We start from the raw sequence: 27,865 nt of genomic DNA, 5'->3' as shown, positions 1-27,865 counted from the left end.
CGGGAGGCTGCTGGATGCAGACCGGAAACGGAAAGCAAGGCCGACTCCAGAGGAAGTGATGGCCGACGGGAGGCTGCTGGATGCAGACCGGAAACGGAAAGCAAGGCCGACTGCCCAGGAAGTGATGGCCGACGGGAGACCTGAAAGGTGGAAATATAGCCAGGCAGGGATAGAGTGTGTTCTAAGCTGAGGGTATCCGCCGAGCTGAGTAGGAGAGCGTGGTCCTCTGAAAACCGGAATCGTCAGCTGTCCTTGTGTGCCTGGCTGGGTGGGGCCGGAAGGATAAATGGAGAGTGAGGAGACCAGAGACACGAGCAGGACCAGGTCATGAAGGGCCGTGTGAGGTGCTGAGGAGTTTGAAGTTGACCCTGAGGATGATGGGAAGGCGTTGAAGTGTTTTGAGTAGAGAAGCAACAGGATCAGGTGTGTGGTTTACCGCTGTCTTCCACTGCACGATGAAGAAGGGAGTAAGATGCGGCAACAGTAGCCTCTGTCTGGATTGGTCCTGGCGCCGCTCCCCCCGTGCAGACGCGCCTCCTGAACCCCACAGTGTGTGTCCAGCTCTGCACACCCAGCTTCTCATGTTTTCCTGATTAGCACCGAGGCTTGTCCCGAGCTCCAGCTTCCCTTTTGTAGCTTCCTGCCTTGACGGCCAGGACTCCAGCTCCTGGCCAATTCTTGGTCTACGGTAACCGTGTCTTGCTGGGCACCTCCATGCTGCCATTGCTCAGAGAGTCCACTGCTTTGCTACCAACTTGGATCTCCTGGAGTTTGGGGATCTAGCCTGAGTTCCCGGGGTTCCTTTGACCCCTGAAATTCATCTTTGCATTATTGCACCTTCCTGCCCAGCCCAACCAGACCAGATTGGGCGTGCCCCCAAAGAATCCTCCTAGCCCTTTGTCCCACAAGTGGTTGAGTAAGCCACATCCTCCACGACGATCCCCTTCCACCCCCGTATAGGGCAATAAACGTGGGGAGGTGGGCTGAAGGCAGATGAGCTGAACTCGACAGGAGACTTTGGGCAAGTTGTCCAGTGTCTCGTGCCTGCTTCCTTATAGTTGTTAAGAGAACCGATGTTGCAGAGCTGTTTGAGGGATGGAATGAGCAGCTGCATGTACAATAGGCTTCTTGTCCCATCGTGGCGCTCACCGTTTATTAATCTAGACTGTCTGAGGGAAAGAAGCAGAAGAACATAAAGGGACTTTGACTTGGGGATAATTTGCCACAGACGAATAGGTATTCATCTTCAAAGTGCCCCGCCTCTTCACAGCGGGTAATCAAGAGATGACAGTGATAATGCCGTGCCCTGCCCAGTCTGGGTAGTGACCATCCTGGCTACATTCCAAACCTGAGGTTTTATTCTGTGTTGATTTTGTTCCAGAAATTCTCTGAGTTTTCATGAAATTAAATTAGCTGTGCATCTCATAAATTATGCTTTATTCCAAAGGACAGTTACGATGTTGGCCTCAGCTTAATAGTTTGGGCCTCTTGGGACCCGCCTTTCCTTTGTAATAGAAGAGATAATAACAGCTATCAGTTGATAAGGCAGGAGAAGACAGCTCTGCCGATGTATTAGTTCACTCCACAAATATCAATACTTGCTGGGTGCCACGTGCAAGGCACTGAGGAGGGTACCTTCGGGGCTACAGGAGCAAGTCAGATGGGACCGTCTTTTAGAGACTGACTGAAAGATGAAGTAGGAAGCGATGCCTGCTGTAGAAGAATAATTCCAGCCAGGGTCATCCAGGCATTCAGCAGCTGAGTTAGGGTTTGAATACTTCCCAGAAGGAAGGGCACCCCGCAGCTAGCAGCGAGGGCAGAGGGGCGTGGCGGGGCTGGCATGGGACGCCACGCAGCCCTGGGTGTGACCGCTTGCCGCCTCAGGCCCCACCCGCGGCACTCTGCCTGTCTCGACGGTGGTCCTCCCCAGCCTGTGACACAGCTACTGTTACCGCCCCCATTTTACAGATGAGGAGACCAAGGCACAGCACGGCCAAGTCACGTGGGTCAGATCGCAGTAGCTGATAGAGTTTGGGCTTGACCCAGACGGTCTGGCTCCAGGCTGGAAACACAGGGAGGCATCCCCATCTTGCAAGAAAGACCGCCCCGTCCCTTCTAGACCCCTCCCCAAGTGCACCCTTGAAAGGGATTTTGAATCTCTTTATCAGTCAGCTCTACTACAATTTATGGATTTCAAAGGAATCATTTTATTTAAGGGCCTTTTGCGGTTCAATTTCAATAGAATAAAGATCTAGACAACACATAAATTTTCAGTGAAAAACAGAGCTCTGTAATCTACGGCTGTAACCCTTTCCATGAACCTGTACAAGCTAACTGGTACACCCTTTTTGTGAAATTCCCTGATTTCTGACATTTAGTCATAAAATCTTTTGATAAAAAATATAAAAACCTCATACTGCAATACTATAAAATGTGGCTGCATTAATAGCAAAAAAAAAAAAAACCCTCTGTATTTTAGACTGTCATGAATTGTTTAAGCATCATAATGAGAAACATTTATGGCTTAAATAATTGAAGTGCATGTTTCTCAGAATCCATCTACTCATCTCAACCTTTTGTTAGACCTTCAGACAAATCGTGAGGCTGACTGGCTTGAGTTTCTCCGCAACTCTTTCTCCTCCATCACAGGGTGATGGGACTCGCACAGGGCTGTCAGCTAGCTGTTCAGGCTCCGCTCTCACGTTATGGGGAATTGACTGAGGCAAGTCTGTTAACCTTCCTGGACCTCAGTTTCTTTCCTAGCTTTAGATACCTTCATTCTCTGTTTTCGTACCTTTCGTTTAATTACTCTTTAAAGACAGTTTCCATGAATGGCACAGTGAGGTCATCGCCACAGTGATCAAAAGGACAAACAGATAGTCTGGTCATCAGGGTCATCAGTCACCATCAATTTCATCATCAGTTTCATCCAGCAATATTTAACAAACGTTTACTAAGCTCTTACTGTGTGCAGGGTAAATGTTTGTGTTTCACTCTCCAGCGTTACTAATAACGACAGTGTTAAATTCTGATTTACTTGGAATTTACCTTCTCTCAGTTTCCCCACTGCTGATGTATCCTTCATGGCTACATCATTACTACAGAATCTTACTCTCTTTAATCTTATTTTCTTATACCCCCAACAAACAAAGCAAAGACAAAAACATTCATCTCAACAGGATCTTTAGTATGTTGCAAATTATTATTAGACCATATACAATACTTTTCTTTCAATTTTTTTCAGTGTAAAGAAGCCCCCTTGTCAACCTGCTGCTTCTTAGGGAAACCCATAGCCATCAAAATATTCACATCTAATCCAGATGGATCAGCTGACATACTAGGTTTAATGGTTTGTAGTGGTGAATTTGTCATAGATTTGAAGACCTCTCCAGGTTGTAAATTGCCCAGACTCAGATGCTCTGGAAATTTTACAAGGACTGCAATTAGAATAGAAGTGTTTTGGCTTATCTCAGTTGTATTGGGGGAAAAAAAAAAACCCAAAAAATCCTGATGAGAGGGGTATCAGATAGTCATAAGTTCACGTAACAACAAAGATTTATTGGGCAATTTGTCAGATATGAGATGGACACTAACAGTGGCCAAAATATGTTACTTTTCCAGTGCTTTAGTGGGCGCTGGCATCGCCGCGATTCCACGCAATCCTCACAGTAACTTAGTGAGTCACGTGTTATCGTTGCTCCCATTTTACAGATGAGAAAACTGAGCTTAGAGAGTCTCAAAGTTGCGCAGTTAACACGCAGCTGAACATGATTCGGGTTGCTTATTGTCGCCTTCAGTTCATCGTGTTCAAATCGAATGTCTTTATCCTTGTCCTCAAGTCAGCTCTTTCTTCCTGTTCCTGTCAGTGATACCACCGTTTCTTCAGATTCACTCTCACAGTCACTGATTTTTCCTTTTTTGTCCTTGTTGTAAATCCATTCGGTCACCAAGTCCTTTTGCTAGTTCAATGTCTGTCAGCCCTCTTCCCGTCACCCTGCCCAGGGCTCTAGGACTCACATCTAAAGTGTAGAGGCTGAAGGCCCATTTTTTCCTTTTTTTATTGAAGTGTAGTTGATTTGCAATATTATATAAGTTTCAGGTATATACAGCAGAGTGACTCTGTATTTTTGCAGAGTATACTCCATTATAAATTGCTACAAGATGATTTCTCTGGTTCCCTGTGCTATGCGAGGTCTCCTTGCTGCTTACCTGTTTTATGCATAGTGTTTCATATGTATCCCTCCCAGACCGCTCGCCTGTCCCTCTCCTCCCCCCGCTTCCCTGTGGGAACACGTCCTCTGTGTCTGAGGCTGTTTCTGTTTTGCATATGTGTGCATTGGTGTGATTGTTTGGTCCCACATAGAAGTGATACCCTGCAGCGTGTGTCTTCCTCTGACTTACTTCACTCAGCCTAAGGTTCTCTAGGTCCATTTGCGTTTCTTTGTGTGTGCGACTGAGTAATATTCCATTGTGTGTGTGTGTGTGTGTGTATACACACCACATCTTCTTTGTCCACTCATCTGTTGATAGGCAGTTTGCTTCCATGCCTTGGCTATTACAAACAGCGCTGCTGTGAACATCAGGGCATGTGTGGCTTTTCAGATTGTTGTCTTCATTTTTTCCAGATGTATGCCCCTGAGTGGTGATTTGTAGTTCCGTGAGGGCCCTCCTCCCTGCTCTCCGTGGGGGCTGCCCAGGTCGCTTTCCTGCCAGCTGTGTGCCAGGCCCCTCTTTGCTCTCCCCTCCAGCACTGGGAGGCCAGGCTCTAACTCAGTCTTCAGGTCAGCTGGCTACCCCCTGCCCCTGCTCTCCTGCTCTCACCTCCTTTATGATGAACTCGTTACCTGAACCCATCATGCTGCTCTCCCCTGGGTGTGCAGGGTCGCTCCTTTCTGGGGTGCCCCCTCCCTGTTCTGCGAGCCTGGCTCCTCCCTCAGGATGAGATCGGGCCCCCGCCTCTGCCCCGTGTCCTGGTCAGTCCGCTCCACAGTGACTGGGCCCTTTCCCCTGCGCCTCCAGGCTTCTCAGTTGCCTGCCTCTCGCGCGGTCTGCTTGCATTGCCCTCCCTGTGTGTGATCTGCCTCTCACTGGTGCTTCGGGATGGAGACCAGACCCTCCCCCCCGCCCCCGCGCCTCGCACAACCGTCTGAGTCTCATGTCCTGTGTGCACGCATGAGGATGGTAATTTCTGTAGTCATGATAGTCAACCTCTCACATCAGACTCAGGGAGTTAGCAAATCGCTCAGGGATCCACCAAAACCGCATTACTCAGAAACCCATCTCCCTGGAAACTGACCACACGCATTCACAGATCGAAGTCAGTCGTTTGCATGGATGGCCACAGCCACAATCCTCTCCCCACCACTGTTGGCTCTGGCCTTTGCAAAGCACCTTGGCTCTGTGGCCATCTGGAAGTTTATTTCTGTCTCTTTGAATTTCAGCTGACCTTCTGACTTTGACCAAAGAACAAAGCAAAAAGTAGCAAAACTTGTGTGTGACCTTGAAAACCCTCCCACCCCACAAAGGATTCTACTGGGAACCATACCTTTCGCCCCATTAGCCCCTGAGTTTTCGTCCTGTTGCTGTCCACTCGCTAGGTTTGTCCGACTCTTTGCAACTCCATGGACTGCAGCACGCCAGGCTTCCCTGTCCTTCACTATCTCCCGGAGCTTACTCAAACTCATGCCCACTGAGTCAGTAATGCCATCCAACCGTCGTCTCTGAGTTTTTGTCTTACTGTGTACAAATAGGAGATGTGGTTTGAGATGCTTCTTTTTAAAAATATTTTATTATTTGTTTTTTAATTTGGGTATCGTTGCTCTATAATGTTGTGTTAGTTTCTGCTCTGCAGCGAAGTGAATCAGCTCTCCGTATACACATATCCCCTCTCTTTGGGTTCCCTTCCGTTTAGGTCACCACGGGGTACTAGCAGAGTCCCTGTGCTGTCCCGCAGGGTCTCATTAGTTACCTGTTTTACATGTAAGATGCTTCTTTACCCGCAGTCTTGCTGCATCTTAAAGTTCTACACATCAATAGAAAGGGTCTTAAAAGCAGATAATAACTTGGATGATTGGCCAGCCTCTGATACCATGGTTCTGTTTTGTCTCTCCTAATTTCCTGACTGTAATCCTGGAGTCTCCTCTTGCCTTCTCTCCTACCCATTGTATGGAAACAAGCCCTGTATCTGCCAAACAGCAAATCAGCTTCTCCCTCACAGTATATATTTCACTTCTGTGCTACTGCTGTATCCCAATAACATTTTCTTTCATGGAAAATGACCATTGCTTCCAGGAGTATATGACTTTTTTCCCCAAATGCATGATATTTTTAAAAAATGAAACTTCATTTCAGATAAAATGATCTTCAGTTTTATAAAATGGAATTTATTTTTATGGTGCTATGGCTGTTCATCATTTTAAAACCTATTAGTGGTAACAGGTCAGCTTGAAAAATGAGGAGTTTTAACTTCAGCTTGGAATACCTCGTGATAGATTCCAAAACTGTGCCAGTAAAACTGTGTTTGAATGATTCTTGAATTTATTTTTTAGGGGATAGCTTTTTCCTTTAAGTGTGTATTCGGTCAAGCACAGTTACTCAGATTCTAGTCAACACGTAAGACAGCCGGATTTACTTCTAACATAGATATATCGTTCTTGGGGCTTTTACTCCAAATAATGACCTAAAGTGTTGTGTCTCCTTTTCCTGGCTGAGAGAAGGAGTTGTGTCTTATAAGCATTTTATTCCATACTGTGTTCATATTGCCTTTCACCTCTTACTGATTCTCAGACTCCAAGAATACCTGCTCCATACTGAGATAGTTCATATCATTGCTAGAAAAGTACAAGGCAATTTGGATAGAAAATAATGTCGATAGCTATAGTAACAGAATACAACTAAATCAGTGCTGACCGTAAAAACAGTGGAAGGATTTGCTTTTGGTTTTTGATGGACCAGACCAGTGTGATTAAAAATACGTGACATGGTAGCCCTCACGTTGCAGTGGGATCCCTTTCTAATCTTCATCCCAAACACTCCCTTGTTTGCGACCCTCCCCCACTTTTAAGTAAACTCAGCAGTCAGGACTTTGAATTTGGTAAACTAGGGAATACGTTTGTTACATTCTTTGAGAACCCCTTTCAGCAGTGGCCACAGGACTGGAAAAGGTCAGTTTTCATTCCAGTCCCAAAGAAAGACAATGACAAAGAATGCTCAAACTACCACACAATTGCACTCGTCTCACACGCTAGTAAAGTAATGCTCAAAATTCTCCAAGCCAGGCTTCAGCAGTATGTGAACCGTGAACTTCCTGATGTTCAAGCTGGTTTTAGAAAAGGCAGAGGAACCAGAGATCAAATTGCCAACATCCACTGGATCATGGAAAAAGCAAGGGAGTTCCAGAAAAACATCTATTTCTGCTTTATTGACTATGCCAAAGCCTTTGACTGTGTGGATCACAAGAAACTGTAGAAAATTCTGAAAGAGATGGGAATACCAGACCACCTGATCTGCCTGTTGAGAAATTTGTATGCAGGTCAGGAAGCAACAGTTAGAACTGGACATGGAACAACAGACTGGTTCCAAATAGGAAAAGGAGTTCGTTGAGGCTGTATATTGTCACCCTGTTTATTTAACTTATATGCAGAGTACATCATGAGAAATGCTGGACTGGAAGAAACACAAGCTGGAATCAAGATTGCCGGGAGAAATATCAATCACCTCAGATATGCAGATGACACCACCCTTATGGCAGAAAGTGAAGAGGAACTCAAAAGCCTCTTGATGAAAGTGAAAGTGGAGAGTGAAAAAGTTGGCTTAAAGCTCAACATTCAGAAAACGAAGATCATGGCATCCAGTCCCATCACTTCATGGGAAATAGATGGAGAAACAGTGGAAACAATGTCAGACTTTATTTTTCTGGGCTCCAAAATTGCTGCAGATGGTGACTGCAGCCATGAAATTAAAAGACGCTTACTCCTTGGAAGGAAAGTTATGACCAACCTAGATAGCATATTCAAAAGCAGAGACATTACTTTGCCAACAAAGGTTCATCTAGTCAAGGCTATGGTTTTTCCTGTGGTCATGTATGGATGTGAGAGTTGAACTGTGAAGAAAGCTGAGCACTGAAGAATTGATGCTTTTGAACTGTGGTGTTGGAGAAGACTCTTGAGAGTCCCTTGGACTGCAAGGAGATCCAACCAGTCAATTCTGAAGGAGATCAGCCCTGGGATTTCTTTGGAAGGAATGATGCTAAAGCTGAAACTCCAGTACTTTGGCCACCTCATACAAAGAGTTGACTCATTGGAAAAGACTCTGATGCTGGCAGGGATTGGGGGCAGGAGGAGAAGGGGACGACAGAGGATGAGATGCTGGATGGCATCACCGACTCGATGGACATGAGTCTGGGTGAACTCCGGGAGTTGGTGATGGACAGGGAGGCCTGGCATGCTGCGATTCATGGGGTCACAAAGAGTCGGACACGACTGAGCGACTGATATGATCTGATCTCACATTGAGGGGTTTTGTAGGCATTGAGCAGGCATACTCTCATTAACTCATCCTTCAAAGGGTTCCTGAGCACCTGCTGTGTCCCTGATGCCTTTCTGGGTCCCAGGGCCAGAGCTGTGAGCAAAGCAGGGAAGTCCCTGCCCTCCAGGAGTTCACGGGTCCGTTGTAAGCAGGCAGACTAACTGCGGAAACCAGCGAGCTCCCTTCAGGCACCACGGGGAAAGTGAAAGCGAGGCAAGAAAAGAACGCCTCACTGACAGCGGACCGGAGGGTGAGGGGAGGCCTCAGGGGGCTCACATCGGAATAAGACCTAAATGACGAAGAAAAGCTGGCTGTCGTCTGGGAGAAGACCACCCTGCAAGAGGAAAGCAGTCACAAAGGCCCTGGTGGGGCTCAGCTTGGCAGGATTGAGAAATTACAAGCAGACCGGAGTGGCAGGGCTGCAGTGAGCAAGAGGCAAGGTCTGCAGTGAAATTTGAAAGGTATTTCTGTTTAATTAATTTTTGTTGGCGTATAGTTGCATTTACAGCAAAGTGAACCAGCTACACATGTACAGGTGTCCCTCTGCTTTGGATTTCCTTCCACGTGGGTCACTACAGAGCCTCGGGCAGAGTTCCCTGAGCTGTACAGCCGTTCCCGTTAGTTACCTCCTGTATGTTCAGTGCGTGTGTATCAGTCCCAGTCGCCCAGCTCACTCCGCCCACGGCCTTTCCCCTGTCCTTACACTGGTTCTCTCCGTCTCCACGTGCTATCTGCTTATGTTTCTGTATATTGTAAACAGGGAGACGACAGGTTAGAGAAGACGCTGGAGTCCTCAGGACACTTGGGTTTCTGAGCATTCCCCGATGTGAAGTCGTCGTGCTTGTGTGGTGTAGAATCCCTTCCTGGATCCTCACCACCTTCCTGTGTTTCTTTTAATTATCAGGTAACTACAGTTCGGCAGGTACTTTCTGAATCCGTGCTGGGCACGAGAACCTGATGAGTCTACTGGGCAGTTACAGACGGGTGCAGCAGAAAGTGTGGCCAGCTTTCACTGGAAAGCAGCTGCCTGCATGGTATCTGTTACTTCCATCGCTGATCACCTACCTCTTATTTACTTTCCAACATCTTATTTATCCCTAGGTTACAAATCGTAGCATGCAGTAAGGACTGAATACCTCGTCTAAATGTCAGTCATTTGTAATGTTAGCATCTTCTTCATTAGTTCCTCTTCATTGCAGACACAAGACAAGAAAAAATGATTTTGAGGCCAGCTTGTGCATCAGGCCAAAAAGAGTTTATCATTTGAATACCTCTTTTCTGGAGGAAGGAAGTCGTTAATAATTAACAGCTTAATAAAATATATGAAAGTTTTAAAAAAGAAGATGCATTCTCTTCAGTGAAGTAGCACAGGTTTGCAGACTCTGTTCTGTTATTATGGTGGTGATTCAGGGCATCTCGTTTAGCCAAGGGAATCAGGAAATAATACAGATTATCTCCTTTCTGTGCAGCTTCAGACCATATGCAGTCATAATATACTGACTGAAAATTTCCACTGAATTTAACATCCTAGTGATTTATGAGACACTGAAATGCATTGCTTGGAGTAGTTATTGACTCTTCCTTCAGAGATAATAAAAAGATTTTGTTACTTTTTCTTTTTTTAAAGATGATAGTTTAGGTTTCATTCCGGCAAAAGTAAAGTTCTAGAGAGCTTTCCGTGGTTTGCTGCTAGTAATTCCACTCCTTGGAGCCTTGCCTCGCTTTATCCTTTCTGATTCTCACTGATTCTGTGGTTTAATAGATTTTCCTCCTGTTTAAAGTAACACTTTAGAAGCCAGCGCTCTGTTTGGTATCCGTCTCCAGAAGGGCAATGCTTCTCCCCACTGGCTTGGTTCCAGGGGGTCTGGGGAAGCGCTGGCCCGTCCTGCTGGCTTGGTTCCAGGGGGTCTGGGGAAGCGCTGGCCCGTCCCACTGGCTTGGTCCCCGGGGGTCTGGGGAAGCGCTGGCCCGCCTGAGGGACAGGGCAGGCGCCTTCAGGCAGTTCTCGTAGCTTCTCTGGCTCCTTTGCTTGTTCTCCTGTCAAAGTCTCTGTGGGGTGTAAGTGTGCACACGCGCACGAGTGTGTGTGTGTATCTGAAATACTTGAGGCTGAAGACAAGATCTCTATATACTTTCCTCCCAAACTGAGAAACGAACCATTCCATTCCAAACATGGTCAAGAAGCCCCTTGGTTAACCCTGCCTGGCTGCATTTCCCCTCCTCTGCCCCAGTGATAATCACTGTTCCTGAATTTCCTAAATCATTCATGTGTGTCTTTATATTTTATGATACAGATTTATGTATTTTAAATAATACATAGCATTATTTTTTTTAATGTCTCAGGCTGACATAAATGCAAATTGCCTTTTATCTTACTATATTTTAAAGACTCATCCCCCTTGATAGCTTTCACATATTTTTTCTCAGTGTGTAGTATTCTGCTGAAGCCTGAGAAGGCAGAATAACTGGAACTCTTTTGCCATCTAGAAGAAATTGGGAAATAGATGCAAGTGATGCAGGGCAGTAAATACATATATCAGCTCTGCGTTTGTGAGACAGCTCTGTGCGAGGCATTGGCTTGCTGGAATGCAGCCAGAATTAAATATGTTCACCCTTCTAATCACAGGCTGTGCAGTTAGCCTGGCACCCCCATGGCACTCGGGAGCAGAGTACTATGTACATGCCCCCCGTCCCGCAGTCAGGAGGTTCTTACAGAGAGAAGAAGGGGAGCACCAACTAGATAAGTCATTTCTCCAGGAGCGACGAGTGAGGAGGTGGAGAGAGCCTGGGAGCGTTACTCCAGAAGAGGTCCCTCAGCATGGAAGTAGATAGGGAAAAGAAACTTTTCCCCCAGAGCACTTTTTTTTCTATTGTGTAAGTGTCCCGTAATTTATGGGTCCGTTCTCCTGTTGACTGACTGATCTGCCGTTGTCACGGATGCGCTGCCATGGGTGTTCCTGCGGGTGTCTTCTTGTCCACACGTGGGGGCGATCGTTAGCGCACACGTACATGGGAACGAAACGGCCGGGCCACAGACGTGCGGATCTGCAGCCTGACTCGCTCCCTGAGCAGCGTCTCACGTTCCCGGTCGCCAGCGCGTCAGAATTCCTTTCTACCACAGCCTCATCAACGCTTGCCGCCCAACTCTTTAGTTTTGGCCAAGCTGACGAGTGTGCACCGGCATTTCTTACCCCGTAGTTTCCCTGATTGCAGTCAAGTTCAGCGCCATGTCTGCCAGCCTGTTCGGTAGTTGCCTGTTTATGTTGTCGGGCCACATGTGAGTACTGAGTTGTCTCTTTTAATCTGTAGGGGTTCTTTATATGTTCTTAGTACTGATCCTTTCTCATTTAAGTACAAAAAGTCTTTACCTATTTGAGGCTTGACTTTACATTTTTTTTTAATAGGGTGTCTTTTGATGTCTATCTAGAATATCAAAGGGCTTTCTCTTTTAGAGACTTTGACGTGTCCAAAATCTAAATTTATGTAGAGAATGTGGGTAGTGTCACTTAAGCACACTGATGGGGTGTTGTGATTTTTTGCCTGTTGAAGTATTTATATTATTTTTGAACAACTGCTAATCTTTCTTCTCTATTTTAGGCAATTTGAACGTTGTTTCTGCAGGATTTATGTTACTTTTCAAATTCTTTTACACTATAGAATTTAGTGCTTAATGTTTAAATCTTAATACTTAAATTATAATGTTTTCTCTCAATATAATTAATATGCTATACTGCAAGATACCTCTGATCTACCAAAAAGCAAATATATCTACTATATGGAAACTCTGTGTGTGGAATTCTACTTTTTCATTTTCACTAATCCTGTGGTAATGCTGTATTAATGCTTCATTCTCTCCTCAGAGCTTGTGAACACTGGTATTATCCAAAAGCAATTGAATCTGGATTAAATACTGTGCCACTTATATAAGGAAATTACATCACAATTTTGTTAATTCTTGATAAGCATAGTTCCTTATAGGGTTATAGATTTTTACCAATTAAAAGATTCTTTAAGAACCCTTGGTACAGTCTCCCAGATGGTAAAGCCTCTGCCTGCAATACAGGAGACCCAGGTTCAATCTCTGGGTTGAGAAGATCCCCTGGAGAAGGAAATGGCACCCCCCTCCAGTACTCTTGCCTGGAGAATCCCATGGACGGAGGAGCCTGGTAGGTTATGTCCATGGGGTCGCAGAGAGTTGGACACGACTGAGCGACTTCACCTTACCCCTGTGCCCGCCGAGGCTGCGCACTCAGATGGGCGTAAGTTACGGTTGAGACGGGGCCTCTCAGCCCTAGCACAGCGTGTGCTCCTCTGCCGTGACGTCTCAGAAGACCGTGGGGGCTTCCCAGGTGACACGTCTGCCTGCCAACGCAGGAGACTCAAGAGACCCGGGTTCAACCCCTGGGTCAGGAAGATTCCCCTGGAGGAGGAAATGGCAACCCACTCCAGTGTTCTTGCCTGGAGAATCCCATGGACAGAGGAGCCTGGCAGGGCTACACAGTCCGTGGGGTATCAAAGTGTTGGACACAATTAAGTGACTAAGCACACACGCAGAACAGAAGACCGTAGATTGGGTGGCTTAACCAATGGAAATTTATTTCTCATACTTCAGGAGACTGGGAAACCCAAGATCTAGGTGCTGGCGGACTCATGTCTGGTGAGGGCCTGCTCCATGGTCCATAGACAGGTGTTTCTCATTGTGTCCTGATGCAGTGGGAGAAGCAGGGGGCTCTCTGGGTTCCCATCTGTGGGGCACGAGTCCCAGTCATGAGGCTCCACCCTCACGACCTGATCACCTCCCATAGCCCCCACCTCCTAAGACCAGCGCTCTGCAGGCGAGAGCTCAGCATAGGCATTTCGGAAGAATGCAAACATTCAGTCTGTAATATATGTGTGATAGAGTCATGACTTTACTCTCTATGTCTGTGTAAAGTTGGTATGTATTTTTACGGCTAGATTTCCTTGACTGACAGCTTTCAGTGCAGTTGGTTTTTTGTGGAGGCATTCTTTCAGTTACTTAGTACCAGAAGGGCAGTGTATCAGTAAATTAGCTCCCATAAACTGGCTCTATGGAAGTGGCAGATTCTGTTTTCCTTCCTTGTTTAGCTAGTGCTTACATGCTAGTCTTTCCAACAGGTTGTGTAAGTAAGTTGTGTTACAGCAAATTATTCCACAGTGGCATAGTAACAGTTTTCATACACTAAAACCATGGTGCACTAGTTTAAAGATGTAAACGTGTAAGTTTGTAAATGTGCGTAGTTCTTTATGCTTTTTCCACACATGGATATTTTTATTCATTAAAAGCAGTGTGATTAGTGATAAAATGAGTACATTCAACCCAAGAACTAAAATATCATCATTAACTCACGTACGCCCATGCGCTCCTCTAGCCTGGCTTCCTGCTTCCCTCCCTTGCGAACTGCTGTCCAGCGTTGAGTGTTTGTTATTCTCCTGCCTTAAAAATACATACATACATGTGCAAGCACACACACCTATGTATTTTCCTAATGGTTAATTTTCCTCATTTTGTTCTTCAGTCACTACGTCATGTCCAGCTCTTTGCGACCCCATGGACTGCAGCATCCCAGGCTTCCCTGTCCTTCAATATATCCTCGAGTTCGTTCAAACTCATGTCCATTGAGTCAGCGATGCCATCCAGCCATCTCATCCTCTGCTGCCCTCTTCTCCTTTTGGCCCTCAATCTTTCCCTGCATTAGAGACTTTTCCAATGAATCGATTCTTTGCATCAGGCGGCCAAAGTATTGGAGCTTCAGCATCAGTCCTTCCAATAAATATTCAGGGTTGATTTCCTTTAGGATGGACTGGTTGGACCTCCTTGCAGTCCAAGGGACTCTCGGGAGTCTTCTCTAGAAGACTTCTTCTCTAGAAGAACTACAATTCAAAAGCATCAATTCTTTGGCACTCAGCCTTCTTTATGGTCCAGCTCTTACATCCATACATGTCTACTGGAAAAACCAAAGCTTTGATTAGACAGGGCTTTATTGGCAAAGTTATGTCTCTGCTTTTTAATATACCGTCTAGGTTTGTCATAGCTTTTCTTCCAAGGAGCAAATGTCTTAATTTCGTGGCTGCAGTCACCATCCACAGTGATTTTGGAGCCCAAGAAAATAAAATCTTTATCTTAAAACTATCTAAAAAAAGAGTGTCAAATTTTGGTCTTTTGTGCCTTGTTTTTTTCACTCATAATATGTTTCTAATGTTTATTCCTGTTTTGTGTATAGTTATACTCATTTTAAGTATATTTAACATCCCACTGCATGAATTTACCATAATTTATCTATTTTCCCGTTGGTGAGCGTTTAGTAATTGCCACAAAAAATAATTCTGTTTATTTTTGCTATTACCATTGGTACTGTCCAAACAATCTTATATCATCACTCTTGGTAGCTGTGTGCAAGTGTTTTTATTTGATATGTACTTAGGTTATAAGGTATACAAATATTTACTTAGTGCCAAAATATTATAATACCAAATGATACTTCCAAATCATTTGTGTTAATTTGCACTCCAGTCATTAGCGTGTGAGAGAGTCTGTTGACCTGCGTCTTCTCCAGCACTTGGTATTGTCAGACTTCTTAGGTATGATAACTCATGTGGGCTTGATTTAGTAATGATTCCTCTATCAGCTCGCTTCATGTTTGTTACATATCTGTATATTATAGATATGCCCATGGTTTTCACCCACATTTTTTTCTGCTGCATTTTCTATTGATTTGAACATGTTTTTTTTTATATATGTTCTTGGTACATATGTGTTGTCAGTTCACAAATATTTTCTCCCAGTTTGTGGCTTGTCTTTTCATTCTCTTCAGGTATGCCTTTTGGAATATAAATCAAATTTAATTTGATTAAATTTGTGAATTGTTTTGGTAGTAGAGTGATAGTGTCTCATTTAAGAAACCCTTCCTTATCTCAAGTCCAGAGAAGTACTCCTGTTTTCTTCACAATTTTTAAAGTTTCGCTCTTGAAAACGAAGCCCTAATTCTTCTAGGGTTGGCTTTTTACCTGTCTGTCTGGCTTCGTTGGGTCTTAGGTGTGGCACGGGGCGTCGTCACTGTCTCACGTGGGATCTTTCACCGCAGCGCGTGGGCTCTCTAGCCGTGGCGTGCAGGCTTTTCTAGCTGCCCATGGCAGGAGGGATTTTAGTTCCCCAGCTGAGGACTGGCACGCATATCGCCTGCATTGCAAGGCAGGGTCTTAAGCACTGGATCACCAGGGAAGTTTCTAAAGTTGGTTTCTGAGTATGGCTTAAGTGTGTGAGAACCCAGTTTCTTTTTTCTTTGCGGATAACCAGTATTTTTAGCTCTCTTCATTGCCTGTGCCTTCCTCTCTCTGCAGCTCTGCACACGGCCTTTGTTCATGGATTTTCTATCATGTTTCTCTGGTCACTTAACCTATCCCAGCACCAATGCCACACTGTCCTCATAAAGTCTTAATGTCTGTGGGGCGAGTCTCCCTCCTTACTTCTCTCCTTCAGTGGTGTGTCGGTTATGAGCTCTTTGCTTTAAATCCCAGAACTGGCTTATTGAGCATCAAAAACCCCATTCACATTTTAAGTAGCATTGCATTGAGTCTAGAGATTTTCTGAGGAACTGATGTCTTAACAATATTGTCTTCCCATCCATGAATATGGCATATTTTCCATTTAATTACGTATTCTGAAAAACCTTCAGAAAGCGTGTGCACTTTTCTGCATCGTCCTGCTGCCAGCATCATCATCACGGTCCTGACGTTCCCACTTCATGGAGCACCCCAGGGCTTCCCCGTGTGCCAGGCCTCATTCTCTTACTTGGAGTTTGGTCTTCCCACCCACCTCATGAGGTGGTCCTTGTCATGTGTGATATTTAGCACAGGAGACTGAAGCACACAGAGGTTAATTGACTTGCCCAAGATCCTGCAGCTAGTAAATGGCAGAGGAGGAGGTTTAGTGGCTAAGTCGTATCCAACTCTTGTGACCCCGTGGACTGCAGCCCGCCAGCCTCCTCTGCCCATGGGATTCTCCAGGCAAGACACTGGAGTGGGTTGCCATGCCCTCCTCCAGGGGATCTTCCCGACCCAGGGACTGAACCCAGGTCCCCCACGTTGCAGGTGGGTTCTTCACCAGCTGAGCCAAGGATGCCCAGATGTAGTTCGTGCTCTTAGTCACTGCTCTATATCGCACGTAGGCTTCCCTGTGCTTGTGCTGGGTTTATTCCTACATAGCTACAGGTTTTAAGATTAAGAGATCACTGACATGACGTTATGTCCGTTTGCGGTGCACGTGCGTTGATGTGATTCATTTACATATTGTGGTATGACTGCCTCTGTGGCATCAGTCCGTCCCTCTATCCAGTCATTGGAAGATCACTTCTTTTTTGTGGTGAGGACAGTTAAGATTTAGTCTTAGCAAATTTGGAGTTTAAATATGATGTTTTATAGTTTTTGTTGCTATTAAAATGGTAGCTTTTGGAAATTGTTTTTTAAACTGCTTATAGAAACAATTAAATAGAAATGTAATTGATTTATATATATAGATCTTATAACCAGCAACCTTGTTAAGTTTATCTGTAGATTTTTGAAGGTATTTCTAAGAAGATTCTGATACCAGTGGAAAATAGTAACATTTGCCTCCTTTCCAGTCTCATGTCTTTAATTTCTTTTTCTGGACTTGCTAAGCTAGCTAGTACTTCCGCTAGCGATAGTGTCTTGTTACCAAAGTCAGGGAGTGAGGCTGCTGCTGCTGCTGCTGCTAAGTCACTTCAGTCGTGTCCGACTCTGTGCAACGCCATAGACGGCAGCCCACCAGGCTCCCCCGTCCCTGGGGTTCTCCAGGCAAGAACACTGGAGTGGGTTGCCGTTCCCTTCTCCAATGCAGAGAAGTGAAAAGTGAAAGTGAAGTCGCTCAGTCGTGTCCGACTCGTAGCGACCCCATGCACTGCAGCCCAGCAGGCTCCCCCGTCCATGGGATTTTCCAGGCAAGAGTACTGGAGTGGGGTGTCATTGCCTTCTCCGAGGGAGAGAGAATACACCTAATTATATCCTGTGTCAGATTAAAGATGTGTCTCCCTAGTTTAGTACAAGAGTTTCTGTCAAGAATGGGCATTAAATTTTATTAATGCTTTTTCCTTATCTATTGAGGAGATTTTTTTCCCCCTTTAATCTGTTAATGTGCTTAATGGCTCATATGTGTGTGTGTGTATTAATGTAAACACAATTTGGTCATGATACTATTTTTTTATACACTATTATATTCAGTTTGCTAATATTTTACCTAAGACATTTGTGTGTGTATGTGTGTGTGTGTGTGTGTGCTATAAGTATAGGACCACATTAAAATAAATCCAAAGATTGAAATTTTTGTTCCTACTCAAGATTTGCTTAGATTCAGGCTACCGGTCTATATGAGGGCAATCAGTAGCCATAACTTTTAAGAGATAGCTTATCATTTTTGAAAAACTTTTTCTTCTTTGCTTAAGGTAACTTTCACGTTACCTTTTGGAGATAAGCTTGATGTGGGAAGGTTATCCCGTGAGATGATCCGCGCTGTGCAAGCCCTGAATCTTGTCTCCTGGCCCCTTCTCCAGTGAAGCCACCGAACCAGAGCTCAGGTTCAGAGAGGGACCGACACCCTCAGGGCAGAAGTGGCCGGGGTGCTGCCGCCTCTCTGAATTTGAGCCGCCTTAAGAGTGTGGCCTGTCCCCCTGTCCCTTTAACTCAGTGCCTCTAAGGTAGTCTTGTTTTAGTGTCTTACTTACCGTTTTTTCCAGCGCGGAAATTGATCTGACTATCCAAAAACAGAAAGTCTTCATGAATTATTAAGTACTTTTTCTCTCGAGCTTTTCTTTCTAAATTCTCTTTTCCAGATACTGATTTTTTTAGACAGAACATTAGATATATTGGGCAGAATATTGGATTTATTAAGTTTTGGGAAAGACTAAGCACTTATTTGTAAGAGATGATGAAAATATACACAATTAGTGATCCATTGCTACAGTTTAGTGATTCTGGCATCTCAGTTGTGCTGTATCTTCTATTGCTATTTGAAGGATATGTCTGAGTATTTCTGAGCTCTTAATGTTCTTGTCTTGAATATCATTTAGAAAGATGTAACAGCTAAATATTTATTTTCATGGGACATAAAAGCATGTTATCAAGAAATATTGGTATAATTTAATGAACATGCTACTGAATTTCAACTTTTTAATCTTATTTATTATTTATAAAAAGAAACCAATGCAGTGTTTATTTTCATCAAGGTGTTATCTCTAAAAGTCACTTTTCATGAATGTGACTTCCAGATTTATTAAAATACATGTTTTAACTATATTTAGACGTAATGTAAGATAATTGCTTGTAATAATCTATTTCTGAATATGTTCATGTGTCCCTAAGACCACCACCAGCTTTGTGACTCACTAGAGGAATTCAACATATGACTGTACTTTCAGCTAGAATCTGTTGCAGTGAAAGAACATGATGCAGAATCAGCAAAGGGGACCCCAGGGGCAAGCTTCTGAGGGTCCATTCTCACTGAAGTCACACGGAATGTGCTTACTTCCTCCAACAAGATGTGACATCATGTGTGAACTGTAGTCAACCAAGGAAGCTTGTCAGAGACTCAGCACCTGGGGTTTTTATTGTGGGATGATTACGTAGGCATTCTGTGAGAGGCATGTTCCAGAACTCCAGACTCACAGAAGGAGAGCAAGGGTTCAGCATAAACCGTACTCCTGCACAGCTGCTTCTGGCACAGTGATCCACTCTCATGACTTAGTGCTGGTGGGGCCAGCCAGGAGCCGTCCTTGGAAGCAGGATGACCGAGCAGGGCTGCTGTGCTAACTCTTGTCTGCACGTAGAGTTATGGCTAAATTTAATCCATGGCAAAAATAAATAATGTTATGTTCTTTATTCATGTCATCCTCACAACAACCATTTCAGAGATGAAACTCAGAGAGGTTAAGAAACTTATCCAAGGTTGCACAGCTAATAAGTGGAAAGTCAGGATTCAAACTCAGGCTTCAAAATTCATGATTTATCACTTTAGTAATTTTTTGAAACTATTTTCATTAGTCTAACCTCATGGATAAGAAGTTTTATACATTTTCACACAGCCATGATTCAAAGAAATTGTCTTCATATAACCTCTTTTAAACCACAGTGTTTTTTTCATGGCTTTTAATTTTCAGATTTGGAAAATCATTCTAATTACCACATGTAAGCCTTTCCTGATCTTATAGGCTTTCCTAAGCCTTTGTGTTTCTGAATTAGAGGATCTGAATGGTTTTTGTTTTTCCATTTTCCTAGAGAAGGCTTGTCTGGTCTTTGACCACTAATTGCAGTCCCACTATTCTTTCTGTGGTCTTCCCTGGTGGGGCAGTGGTAAAGAATCCGCCTGTCAATGCAGGAGATGCAGGTTTGATCCCTGGGCAGGGAAGATCCCCTGGAGAAGGAAATGGCAAGCCACTCCAGTACTCTTGCCTGGGAAATCCTGTGGACACAGGAGCCTGGCGGGCCACAGTCCATGGGATCACAAAGAGTCGGATATGCCTGAGTGCCGAAATAGCTTTCATTTTCTACCTCCCTCAGCAGAACTGCAAACAGGGAAGATCTCACTGTGCCATCGCTTTTGAACAAAAGCAGGGCAGCATTTTCTGTCTTATTTCCATCCCTGTAATTCTCATGGTGTTAACCATATTGTCTACCTCGGTATATTAGACAATGACGTAGATAATAGTCTTTAAATGCCCCGAAGATGGCCATCTGGGATATAGCTATTAACTAATAGAGTTTGCCTCTCTGTCAGTCAACTTTAGATTATTTTTTTTTTCTGGTTGAAATGAAGAGATCCACAGTTCACTATATCCATCCCCAGGAGAATACATTATAGCTTCAAGAAAAGTTTGAGTGTTAACACATGTGCTAGAACATGACACAGATGTCTAATGTCTTACTGTAATATTATTTTACTGTTCGTAGCCACCTGCTTTTCTGATCCCTGCGTAAGTTTTCTTGCTGTATTCCGTAACACCTGCTCCCGAGAATATATTTACAGTGTGTTGTCTTTTCTAAGTGCTTGGTACATATGTTAGGAAAAGGTTGATTTTTACTGGTGTTCAGTAAATACCTTGAGGATTCCTTGTTATTTTATTTTCAGTGTTACTTTATCTCAGGATAATACCAAAGTACTACTTTTACTGAAACATCAGGTAAGAAGTCAAGCTAGACGACTGAGGTATGATCCTTTCAAGAGCTCCTGGATAGGAAGCAATGTATTTTTAGCTTTATTAATAACTTTTTAAAAATAATTGTGAAACTTTTAAATGACTACCTGATGCTGGGTCCTTTATTTCTATAGGCTTTGTTATGCTTCCTCAGTCTCACTCATCTTATTGGTCAAAACATCTGCTACCTTCTATTCCGAGTCTTTGCACTGAGGTTCCTTGTTCAAACATTGCATCCTCAGAGAGGCCTACTGTATCCTAAGTGGCTTCAGCTTATCCCTCCTTCCCCCAACAATAAATCTCTACTACCCGTTTGATATCACTCATGATACTAATCTCTGAGACCGTCGCTTTTCTTCGTTCGCTCACTGTCTCTTTCTCACCCTTGACTGTAAAGCTCCATGAGGGCAGCGTTGTCTCTCGTCTGTCTTGACTACCTCTGGATGTTCAAGTTACCGCAAAGCACGTGGTCATTTAGTTCTTGTCTGATGAATCAAAGAATTAATTTATTAAAGATGGGCTTTCCAGGTGGTGCTAGTGGTAAAGAAGCCAGCTGCCAGTGCAGGAGACACAAGAGATGCGGGTTCAGTCCCTGCGTGGGGAAGATCCCCTGGAGAAAGAAATGGCAGCCCACTCCAGTATTCTTGCCTGGAGACTCCCAAGGATGGGGGAGCATGGGGGCTACAGTCCACGGGGTCGCAAAGAGTAGGATGCACTGAAGCAACAGCACACACCACGCACAGAAAAGTGAGCGATTGGTGTTCGACGTGATGTTCAGCCTTTACCTACTCGTGTGCATCAGATTTTCTTTTCGTTTCTTGGAACTTGAGGAGGATATCCCGACTGACCTTGGATTTAGGTTCCAGTGATTAACTAACTAAAAAGTTAATAATGTGTATGTTTGATCTCTAAGCTTAATCACCCTTTCCGATTCTTCGGACCTGAAGATTCTGTATCTGGTATAAATCATGACAAAGAACTCTTGCCAAGTTTCAGGATACCAAATACATACTTAATTTTTGTGTGTCTATTGGAAATACTTTAAACACAGAGAAGCATAGATAGGAATATAATGTAACGCTTGCAATCCAGCTGCTTAGTTTTCTTCAGTCTACTTTTGCCATGTTTGGTTCAGATTTTTTAAAGAAATATATTACACGAAGAGCTGAAAACCCATGTGCATCCTTCCCTGATTCCTTAACCTTTCTTTCTAGAGAGAACCATGCGATCTATATTTTGGTTATTTGTCAATCTTGTGCATGTTTTAATACAATTGCATAGATATTTATTCCTAAACAATTCATTATCTTGGTTTGCGTGTTTTCAAATGTTTCATGCATAATATCATAGTATGTGTAATCATGACCTTGATTTTTTTCACTCAACATCAAGTTTTTGAAATTCATCCATAATGATGCATCTTATCAATGAGCTGTTATATCTCATTCATTGTCATTGCTACGTGTAATCCCACTGAAAGGCAATTCTTCACTGTGCTTATCTATTTGCGAGCGGCTGGGCACTGAATCACCCACTCCAGTGGTCTTGCCTGGAGAATCCCAGGGACAGAGGAGCCTGGTAGGCTGCCAGAGTCTATGGGGTCGCACGGAGTCGGACACGACTGAAGCGACTTAGCAGCAGCAGCAGCAGCAGGGCACTGAACCTGTTCTCAGCGCCTCGTTGTTGCCGCTGATGGTGCTGAGGGTGCTCTTGCGTCTTTCCGTCTGTGCTGACGCGCAGGGGTCTCTGCAGGGCAGTGTCTTACAGTCTCTTTTACTTTCTTGCATCAGAGACAACAGGAGCCTTTGCAAAGCACCTTTCAGTGAGCAGGAAGGTTGCTTCTGGTTGAAGGCAGACAGCCTGCCTGCCCAAGGGGCTCTGGGGCTCAGTCTTGCCACACCTGCCAACCATCTGTGGCAGAGTTTGGGGAAGCTGTCTTCTGGAGCAGGAGTCTTTGTAGTTCTCTAAAAGTATTCTTTAAAACTGTACATTTCCTTGTGCATTTTTAGATTGATGCTAAAACTTGTCAAAGTAAGTTTAAGTTGCAAAGCATATAATTTCCAGTGTATTGCAAACACTGACATTTAAAAATAAAACTGTTATGTCACTCTTAAATGTATTTATTGAGTACATACCACAGTCATTTGACACTCATCATTTTTCTTTCAAAAATGTGTGAACAAAAAAAAAGAAAAGAAAAAAATATGTGAACAAGCATTTAAAATTATGTGAAAATGTTCTTTACCAATTTGAAATTTTACATCCTTCCTTTCTGAACTCATATTTCAACTTTTCTTCCCCCACTAAGTTTCTGCCTTCAGTTCAGTTCAGTTCAGTCATGTCCAGCTCTTTGTGACCCCATGGACTGCAGCATGTCAGGCTTCCCTGCCCTTCACCAACTCCCAGAGCTTGCTCAAATTCATGTACGTCGAGTCAGTGATGCCATTCAGCCATCTCATTAGGAAGTTTCTTCCTAATGGAATATTTTTTTTCAGCTTTTTGGCTTTCCCTGCTAGTACTGTAAAGTCAGGTTTATTAAAATACAGTTTACAGATCATAGAATTGTCCATTAATAGACGTATTATGGTCTTAGGGGTTTTGATAAATGTATGCAGTTGTGTAACCAGCACCATAATCGACATATAAAATATTTCTCTTCCTTTCAATTCCCTCCCTAACTCCCGGTCTCTGGTACCACTGATGATTATTATTATCCCTATCCTATTGTCTCTTCCAGAATGCCACGTAAAAGGAATCATACAATTTGTAATCTTCTGTATTCGGCTTCTTTCCCTCAATGTAATGCATGTGAAACTCATCCATGTCATTGCACAGATCAGGTTAAACCATCGGTCACATCCTGTCGTGCGGAGGCACCAGTTTTTTCTGTTAGTGGACATTGCGTTGTTTCCAGTTGGAGTGACTCTGAATGTCGCTGCTGTGTAGACATTTGTGTTCAGGTTTTTATTTGGATATTTACCCCCATTTCTTTTGAGTCAATAAGTGTGATTTCTGAGCCACATGATGGGTGTATGTTTGATTTTATAAAGAAACTGCGAAGCTTTTTTGAATTCACTTTGCTGTTTCCCATTCCCACAGGCAGAAGATGAGACTCCAGCTCTGTCCACTGTTACTAGCACTCGGCGTTATTAATTTTTTGTTTTGTTTTTATTTTTAGCCATTTCTAATAGGTGTATAGCGGTATCTCATTGTGCTTTTAATTCGTGCTTCCCTAATGACTGATGACTCAAATGGTTTCTTGTTCCGTTTGCCATCCACACCTTTGTAATGCAGGATTTGTTCAAACCTTTGCTTGTATTTTAATATTCTTTTTAAACTACTGAGTTGTGAGAGATTTCTACGTATTCCAGATGCAAGTCCCAGCCTGTGACTTTCATTTTCATTTTCTTTTAAAGACAGAAGTTCTTTATTTTGATGAGATCCAATTTGTCAGTTTTTTAGGATTCACGCTTTTTTTGGTCTTATTCTTTGCCTAATACAAGCATAATGGTTAGTTTTAAGTGTGACCCTAGCGAGACTGTGGTATCCAGTTTTTCATCAGACACCAGTCTAGCTGTTGCTGTGAAGATATTTTTAAGATGTGATTAATGTTTAATTAATTTAATTGGGGCTTCTCTGGTGGTTCAGCAGTAAAAATCCACCTGAATACAGGAGAGGTATTTGATCCCTGGGTCAGGAAGATCCCCTGGAGAAGGAATGGCAACCCACTCCAGTATTCTTGCCTGGTAAATCCCATGGACAGAGGAGCCTGGCAGGCTGCAGTCTACGGGGTTGCAAAAGAGCTGGGCGTGACTTAGCGACTAAACGACATAGTTAAATGGTGGCCTTTGAGTAAAGTAATTACCCTTCCTAATGTGGGTGGGCCTCACCTAACCAGTTAATGTCTATAAGAAAAAGACTGAGAATCCTTGAGTAAGAAGGAATTCTGCCTCTAGACTGAATTCAGACTTGAGAGACTGTAATTTCACCTCTTCCCTGACTCTGTTATTTTTCCTTGACCTTTATACTTGTCTATCTTTGTGCCAATGCCACACTCTCTTAATCATATGATTTTATCTTGAGAGTCCTTGGACTGCAAGGAGATCCAACCAGTCCATCCTAAAGGAGATCAGTCCTGGGTGTTCGTAGGAAGGACTGATGCTAAAGCTGAAACTCCAATACTTTGGCCACCTCATGAGAAGAGTTGACTCATTGGAAAAGACTTTGCTGCTGGGAGGGATTGGGGGCAGGAGGAAAAGGGGAAGACAGAGGATGAGATGGCTGGATGGCATCACCAACTCAATGGATGTGAGTTTGAGTAAACTCCAGGGGATGGTGATGGACAGGGAGGCCTGGCGTGCTGCAATTCATGGGGTTGCAAAGAGTCAGACAGGACTGAGCGACTGAATTGAACTGAACTGATAAGTCCCGATATCTAGTAGTGTAAGTCCTAGAGCCTTAGGATTTCTTCAAAATTGTCTTGACTGTCCTAAACTCAGTGCGGTGCCTTATAAAATTTCAAGCTCACATTTTTAACCACCATTTTACTGCTCCATAAGTTTTATTAGCTTTCATTTTAATGAAATAGTCAAGACAGCCAAGCTAACTGACCCCCAAGCCTGTATTCTTGATAACTGCACTTACTGCCTCTAGGCCAGAGTTAAAAACAGACATCGCTGGTACATTTTTATCACTTGTTTTCATTTTTATGTTTTTATCATTTTTAAAACATTTTCCAGCTTATTATTTTGTTTCCACTATTAATTTTCAACTTACTATAAACCACCTTCAGTGGAAAAAACGGAAGTGAATTCTTAGTTTAGGATCAGTTTGAGATACGGAAGGGCTGACTGAGATGTCGGGTAGTGTGAGCCATTTGCTGACTGTGCAGTCTGTTACTCTAGAGAAAGGAGTCTTACAGGTACATACTCAGAAGGCCATACTTGCAGAGCTCAGACTAAATAGAACTAGAAAAGTATTAATAGGTCAGATGTGAAAGAGGATGTACTAATACTAACATGTACACCCAGACATCTCTGACATGTCTGTAGAGCAACTTTGTTTTAGAGAGTTTATCCATAATGAATCTTGCTTAAACTTGCTCTGTAACATCCCTGTATTATAATAGGAGAATCCTCACTTCTTTCTTTTTATAATTAGAAAACGCAAGACCTTAGAAGGTTATGCTCAGAGTCAGTCAAGCTGAATATCAGGTAATCCTATGTCATAAACCCATTCGCCCCATACTTAGAAATCACTGTCTCCAAGAATGATAGGAACAAGGCCTGTATGAGCCTGGCGGTACACGGTAGCCCACCAGCGAGCTGGGTTTGCAAAGGCAGAGTGCACACTTAGTGTTCTCCAGATACGTTCATTCAGGCACGTGTGCAACAGAAAATCATGGGTACGTGTAAGTGATTGACATGTGTTTAATTTTTTGTTTCTTGGTTTTCTGAGGGAACTTTTTGTTTTGGGCAGCTTACCATAGCTAAATAAATTAAATGCAGTGTAGCTCATTGAAAAACACAACAAATATAAGTTGGGTAAGTGGAGTGGTTTCGTAGAATTATACCATAATCAGTATTATACTTGCTAAAGTATCAGTAAGACAAGGAAGAGGGCAGAACAGGTGCTGTGGTCCTGAAAAAACCAATGCCAACATCTGGAACAGAAAAACTGATTAAAGGAAAAAAGCAGGAAATGACCTAAATGTCACGAAAGAAGAGGTATGTTTCTAACGTCTTTAAATACAAAAGAAAGAAGCAAGACAGAGTAAAGGAAAAAGAGTCGTATAATATGAGCCTGTCCACCAGAGCTCAGCAAAAACAATGGAAAGTAGAAGAACATGGGGCTAAATACTGAAAACAATAGCGACTGAGTTCTGATCAAAGGACAGGAAGATGGGGGAACGTATTTTGGCAAAAAGAAAAGTCAAAAGAAAGCAGAAAGTACAGTTTAGGTCAATTCCAATGAGGTAAAGGAATAGAGGAAAATAATACCAAGTAGACCACGTTCTCAGAAAATGAATGTATACCCTGATGTTATGCACATTGCTTAGCAACAAGCAATTAAAAAAAATGAAAAAAGAAGTACAAAAAGCAATTAAAGAGACATATGCCTTGTAAAGTAATCAGGTACAAGGTGAAAATGAGACAAGCCAAGATGAAAAGTGAATTTAGACCTTAAAGAAGGTTAAAATAATATTCACATTTGTTAATTGTCTCTTAGGTCAGTTTTAAAAAACAGACACTGGCTTGTAATAACCATTAAATAATTGTCCAAAGTAGACCTATTGATTGCTATCAAAAATGTTCTCCATACTATTTGTGTAAACATTGAAAATAGATTTAGATATTCATATGGTTTAATATTTTAAGAAAGTATATTTTAATTCAGTATGATAAAAACAAATCTGTGAAAATGATTACTTAAAAATATGATTTAGGAAGGCATTTGGCAATGATTTCCATCTTTCATTTTCTTATTTTGGATATAAGTTGTTGCTTTGTACATATTTAATACTTTATTTAAAATATTTAGAATAGCAGGTAGCATCCAACATGTTTGTAAAGTTCAAAAGCACCTTTATGTAAATAAGAGCTTCTAAAGGCCAGTAGACGCATTTCAAAATAAGCAAATAAATCGATTCCGCCCATTCTCAACAGTGAAAATAGAACGCATTTCAATATATAAATTTAGATTTGACCTTGTAAACACTGAAAGCATTATAAACCTCAAATACCAGTTACCACAGAATTCATCTGGTGAAAACTACTGTCTCAAAATATTCTTCAGAGTCTGTCTGAACTGCAAACTAGAATTTTCCTTCTCTCTTTTGAGAGTCTCAGGTTGTTTTCCTCTGACCTGTGTAGGCTGAGCGCCAAAGAATTGATGCTTTTGAACTGGGGTGTTGGAGAAGACTCTTGAGAGTCCCTTGGACTGCAAGGAGATCCAACCAGTCCATCCTAAAGGAGATCAGTCCTGGGATTTCTTTGGAAGGAATGATGCTAAAGCTGAACCTCCAGTACTTTGGCCACCTCATGCGAAGAGTTGACTCATTTGAAAAGACCCTGATGCTGGGAAAGATTGAGGGCAGGAGGAGAAGGGGATGACGGAGG

The 27,865-nt window shown here is 43.2% G+C and overlaps 1 protein-coding gene across 7 annotated transcripts in view; it reads left to right on the top strand.

Annotated features, from left to right (window-relative positions):
• Nucleotides 1-27,865, top strand: part of EFCAB11 (EF-hand calcium binding domain 11) — a 173,259-nt gene that overhangs the window by 49,993 nt on the left and 95,401 nt on the right. Inside the window, exon 6 of one of the 7 annotated variants that reach the window (XM_070798015.1) lies at nucleotides 9,431-9,453. The exons of the other annotated variants lie outside the window; for them this stretch is intronic. Within the exon in view, the coding sequence (XP_070654116.1) occupies nucleotides 9,431-9,434 (4 nt within the window). The 3' untranslated portion in view covers nucleotides 9,435-9,453. Of the gene's footprint in view, nucleotides 1-9,430; nucleotides 9,454-27,865 lie in introns of those variants that run through there. 7 annotated transcript variants of the gene reach the window in all.

This window comes from Bos indicus, chromosome 10 (assembly GCF_029378745.1).
Source record: "Bos indicus isolate NIAB-ARS_2022 breed Sahiwal x Tharparkar chromosome 10, NIAB-ARS_B.indTharparkar_mat_pri_1.0, whole genome shotgun sequence".
In the NCBI taxonomy this organism is placed as follows: Eukaryota; Metazoa; Chordata; class Mammalia; order Artiodactyla; family Bovidae; genus Bos; species Bos indicus.
The sequence above is the reverse complement of the archived record's forward strand: the minus strand, read 5'-3'. Positions and strand labels throughout refer to the sequence as shown.